The sequence below is a fragment of the Petromyzon marinus genome, chromosome 8 (assembly GCF_048934315.1).
Source record: "Petromyzon marinus isolate PM22_M1 ecotype Great Lakes invasive population chromosome 8, UKy_Petmar_22M1.pri1.0, whole genome shotgun sequence".
Classification (NCBI taxonomy): domain Eukaryota; kingdom Metazoa; phylum Chordata; class Hyperoartia; order Petromyzontiformes; family Petromyzontidae; genus Petromyzon; species Petromyzon marinus.
Window position 1 is genome coordinate 20248403 of NC_133674.1, and position 4457 is coordinate 20252859.

The window sequence follows — 4457 nt, forward strand, 5'->3', positions numbered from 1 at the left end:
GCTGATTGAATCTCGAAATCAGCAGCAGGCGACCGAGTTCCGGCGACTCGCCGAGGACTCGGGCACGGCGTTGCGACCCGGTGGAGGTCTGCGCGACCCTACCCCGCTAACCCCCCACCTCCTCCTCCCCACCACCACCAGCACCACCGAGTCGCGCGGGGACAGAGTCCGGGTTCTGCACACACCTCCCCCCCCGTCCACCTCCCCCCCCACCCACCCCCGCCCCCTTCACCACCCTCCCACCTCCACCCCACCACCTCCTCCTGAACCTCTTGGCCACGAGGGGTCGGCCGATCGCGCGCCAAGCTCCGGGCGACTTTCTCCGCCGCCGCGGCGGCGACTCCTCCCGTGCGGTCGTGCGCGCACGCGGCGCCATCGATCGTGGGAGGCGCGGACACCGGACCCGGGGGCGGGGCTGTTGGGGGGGGGGGGGGGCAGGAGGGGGTGAGGGCGGGGGGTGAGACGTGGGCAAGCGAGCGGGGGCGCGGTGGACGTGGGTGGTGGTGGACAATCTGAAGAAGCACGGTATCCCAAGCCAGTCGCGTCCGTCTCGCCCACATCCCTGCCTGGGCTCCGACACTCACCCGCTGCCCCCACCCCTCACTCCCCCCCCCCCGCTACCCATCCCCCCTCTCCGCCTCCCTCCTCGTAGCCGCAAAAATCTCACTTCGCCAAGACGCGAACACAGCGGCTTTGAGATGTTTGTTGGAGCGAGACAGCGAGACGCGGGGACGCGCCGACGTACGCGGCCGTGGAGGAGAGAGAGAGAGAGAGCAGTGATACAGAGAGACATTGCCAAGGATAAACATAGACTCGAAAGACACGCAGAGAGAGAGAACGAGAGACGTAGAGACACGGGTGAGGGGGACAAACCGAGATATGTTGGAAGGAGTTGGTGGCTTGAGACGCAGCAAAGAGAGGAGCGATCGGGAAGAGACGGGGACGCCGGAGACACGGGAAGAGCTATAACGCAGTGCTGTAGGATATATGTCCGTTATGCAAGGTTCTGACCATACTTCACCACGCTGATCAGCGCGGGTGGGTGCGGTTCCGATGTCAATCGCCGTGCGCACGAAGCGGCGACGGGGAATCGAACTCGAGGCAGACAAAGAAAGACGCCGGGGGAGCAGTGACCCCTCCATCCTTGGGTCCCCTGGGGGGGACAGCGATCCCCTTGCCCGCGCCCTCCGAGACACGGAGCGCGTCCGGTGCTGGGGAGAGGACGTGGCCCGCGGGGAGGGGAGAGGGGGGCGGCGGTGGCACTGAGCGGGGGTTGTGGTCTGGAGCTGCGCGGTTGCGCGAGGCGATGGGTGTGGTGGTGCGTGTGGCTAGTGCGTGTGGCTAGCGCGTGTGTGCGTGTGTGCAGAGGGTGTGTGTGTGTATATATATACAGGGTGTGTGTGCAGAGGGTGTGTGTGTGTAGAAAGTGTGCGTGTGGCTAGCGCGCGTGTGTGTGTGCATGAGGGTGTGTGTGTGTAGAGGATGTGCGTGTGTGTAGAGGGGGTGTGTGTGTAGCGGGTGTGTGTAGAGGGTGTGCGTGTGTAGAGGGTGTGTGTGTGTGTAGCGGGTGTGTGTGTGTAGAGAATGTGTGTGTGTAGAGGATGTGTGTGTGTAGAGGGTGTGTGTGTGTAGAGGGTGTGTGTGTGTAGAGAGTGAGTGTATGTGCGTAGCGGGTGTCTGTGTGTAGAGAGTGTCTGTGTGTAGAGGATGTGTGTGTAGAGGGTGTGTGTGTGTAGCGGGTGTGTGTGTGTGTAGAGAATGTGTGTGTAGAGGATGTGTGTAGAGGGTGTGTGTGTGTAGAGGGTGTGTGTAGAGAGTGTCTGTGTGTAGAGGGTGTGTGTGTAGAGGGTGTGTGTGTAGAGGATGTGTGTGTGTAGAGGGTGTGTGTGTGTAGCGGGGGTGTGTGTGTGTAGAGGGTGCGTGTGTGTAGAGAGTGTGTGTGTAGAGGATGTGTGTGTGTAGAGGGTGAGTGTGTGTAAAGGGTGTGTGTGTAGAGGATGTGTATGTGTAGAGGGTGAGTGTGTGTAGAGGGTGTGTGTGTGTAGAGGGTGTGTGTGTGTAGAGGGTGTGTGTGTGTAGAGAGTGAGTGTATGTGTGTAGCGGGTGTCTGTGTGTAGAGAGTGTCTGTGTGTAGAGGGTGTGCAATGTGTGTAGCGGGTGTGTCTGTGTAGAGGGTGTTTGTGTGTGTAGCGGGTGTGCGTGTGTAGAGGGTGTGTGTGTGTAGCGGGTGTGTGTGTGTAGCGGATGTGTTTGTGTAGAGTGTGTGTGTGTAGAGTGTATGTGTGTAGAGGGTGTTTGTGTAGAGGGTGTGTGTGTGTAGCGGGTGTGCGTGTGTAGATGGTGTGTGTAGCGGGTGTGTGTGTGTAGCGGATGTGTCTGTGTAGAGTGTGTGTGTAGAGTGTATGTGTGTAGAGGGTGTCTGTGTAGAGGGTGTGTCTGTGTAGAGGGTGTCTGTGTGTAGAGTGTGTGTATGTGTGTAGAGGGTGTATGTGTGTAGAGGGCGCGTGTGTGTGTAGAGGGTGTCTCTGTAGCGGGTGTATGTGTGTAGAGGGTGTGTGTATGTATGTAGCGGGTGTGTCTGTGTAGAGGGTGTCTGTGTAGAGAGTGTGTGTATGTGTGTAGAGGGTGTATGTGTGTAGAGGGTGCGTGTGTGTGTGGAGTAGAGCGCTGAGGCTGTGTGCGTGGAGGGCTCTTCGTTCCTAGATGATTGGGGTGTGTTGGGTGGGGTGTGGTGGTGCAGAAGGGGAGTGTAGCAGATGTGTGGTAGTGTGTGCACCATTGGGTCGTTTCGCCTGTGTGTGTGTACATTGGGACGACTTTGGTGAGTACCTGTCACGTTCTAGCCACAGCAATACCCTCTCATACACCGTGTCGACCTTAACATGTGATTGTTCGCATCACTTACCGTGACGGTGTATGTAGACTTGATGGGGGATATTTTTCTTGGGTGTACGTGTGTGAGTGTGTCCATGATTGGCGTGCCGGCCTTCATAGGTGCTCGCTAACAACACTTTCGCCAACAGTCTGTTAATACTTTTTTTGTGGGGGGGTTCTTTGTCTTTGTATGATTGTCTTACAGGAACACCTCGAAACATTCAGGCTGGTTGGCCTATGGTCCATCATGGTTTTAAACAATCAAAAAGATCTAGACACATCAATGAGCTCCTCGGGCAGGTGAGGCTGCGTTGGCTGGGTAACATAGCCCGCATGCCCAGCCACCACATACCCAAGCATCTTCTGTTTGGCTGGATAAAGTGGGATAAACGAACACAGCACGCGCTAGAGAAGACATGAGCTGATAGGAGAGTGAGTGTTTGAGTGGGTGGGTGGGTAAGTGGGTGAGTGGGTAGGTGAGTATGTGAGTGGGTGGATGAGTGGCACGGGCTAGAGAACAGATGGGCTGATGCGGTACAGGAGGATGTGGAGCTGAGTGGACTTGCCGATGACTGGCACCAGCGGTGGCAAGATTGGCCTCTGTGGAGGACGATCCTCGTGTAAGATTCTACTGCGCAGTTGGAGGCAGTCGCCCTTCAAGCAACAACGGAGGGCGGAGGAGTGGCCCTTCCAACCTGGGTGGAAAGGTCGCATCCACCACAATGACTAATGTGGGCTCGGGATTTGTGAGGGGCTGGTTACTCCTCCACCTTAAATGCATTTACCAAAGGACCATGAAAAGGAAATTCAATTAAGCACGTGCTGGAGGCCCCAAGGGGACAGGCGTCCATTACTTGCCCTGGACAAACCCCATCTGACGATGCCAGGGGGACTGACCCCCCCCCCCCCCCCTCACACATACCCCTCTGAGAGCCTCCAGAAACAACAGGCAGTTACCACAGCTGGCTCCGTGGAAAGTCTGAATATTCACTGAGCATCATTGGCCATTCCTCTGTTGGGAGCTAGACCCATGCTGAGTGACCTCTGTGATACAGGAGGTCATGTGGACCAGTTTCTAGCTACTTTTACCACAAGAGGTGGACAGCTCTCGGCTTGGTGCAGGATGCAGTTTAAAGGACAGGGAGTGGCTGTTTTCCGAATAAACAGAATGAAGGGAGAGTGGCGGTTATGTGCCGTGAGTCTCGCGCTGTTGTGGACTTGCCTTCAGATCAACGGGAGACGAGAAATGGTGGTGGTTGCTTATTCCCCGACTAAAGATGACACAATTGAAGGGACATATGCAGAGCTGATGCCTTCCGTGACATCTTCAAATTTTTTACGAAAGTGGCCGTTTGGTATAGAGTCATCTAATTAGGTGACTTAAATGCCTGATTGGGTGATGGACGTTCACACTTTGGCAGGAGCGATTGGAAAGTATGGCCAAGATCAGATCAATATAACCAGTAAGACGCTTCTATGTCTTTCAACAGCCTATGCCAGGGGTTGGGAACCTTTTCTCTGCCAAGGGCCATTTGGATATTTATAACATCATTCGCGGGCCATACAAAATTATCAACTTAAAA

At 56.0% G+C, this 4457-nt stretch overlaps 1 protein-coding gene across 1 annotated transcript; it reads right to left on the reverse strand.

Moving 5' to 3' along the window:
- Positions 1–254: 254 nt before the first annotated feature.
- LOC142924121 (uncharacterized) lies at positions 255–2806 on the reverse strand. Its single transcript, XM_076065760.1, has 2 exons — positions 1012–2806; positions 255–415 (listed from the first exon to the last, which is right to left on the reverse strand). The coding sequence occupies exon 1, from the start codon at positions 2777–2779 to the stop codon at positions 1439–1441; it is 1341 nt and encodes a 446-aa protein (XP_075921875.1). The 5' UTR covers positions 2780–2806; the 3' UTR covers positions 255–415; positions 1012–1438.
- Between the last annotated feature and the right edge of the window lie 1651 nt (positions 2807–4457).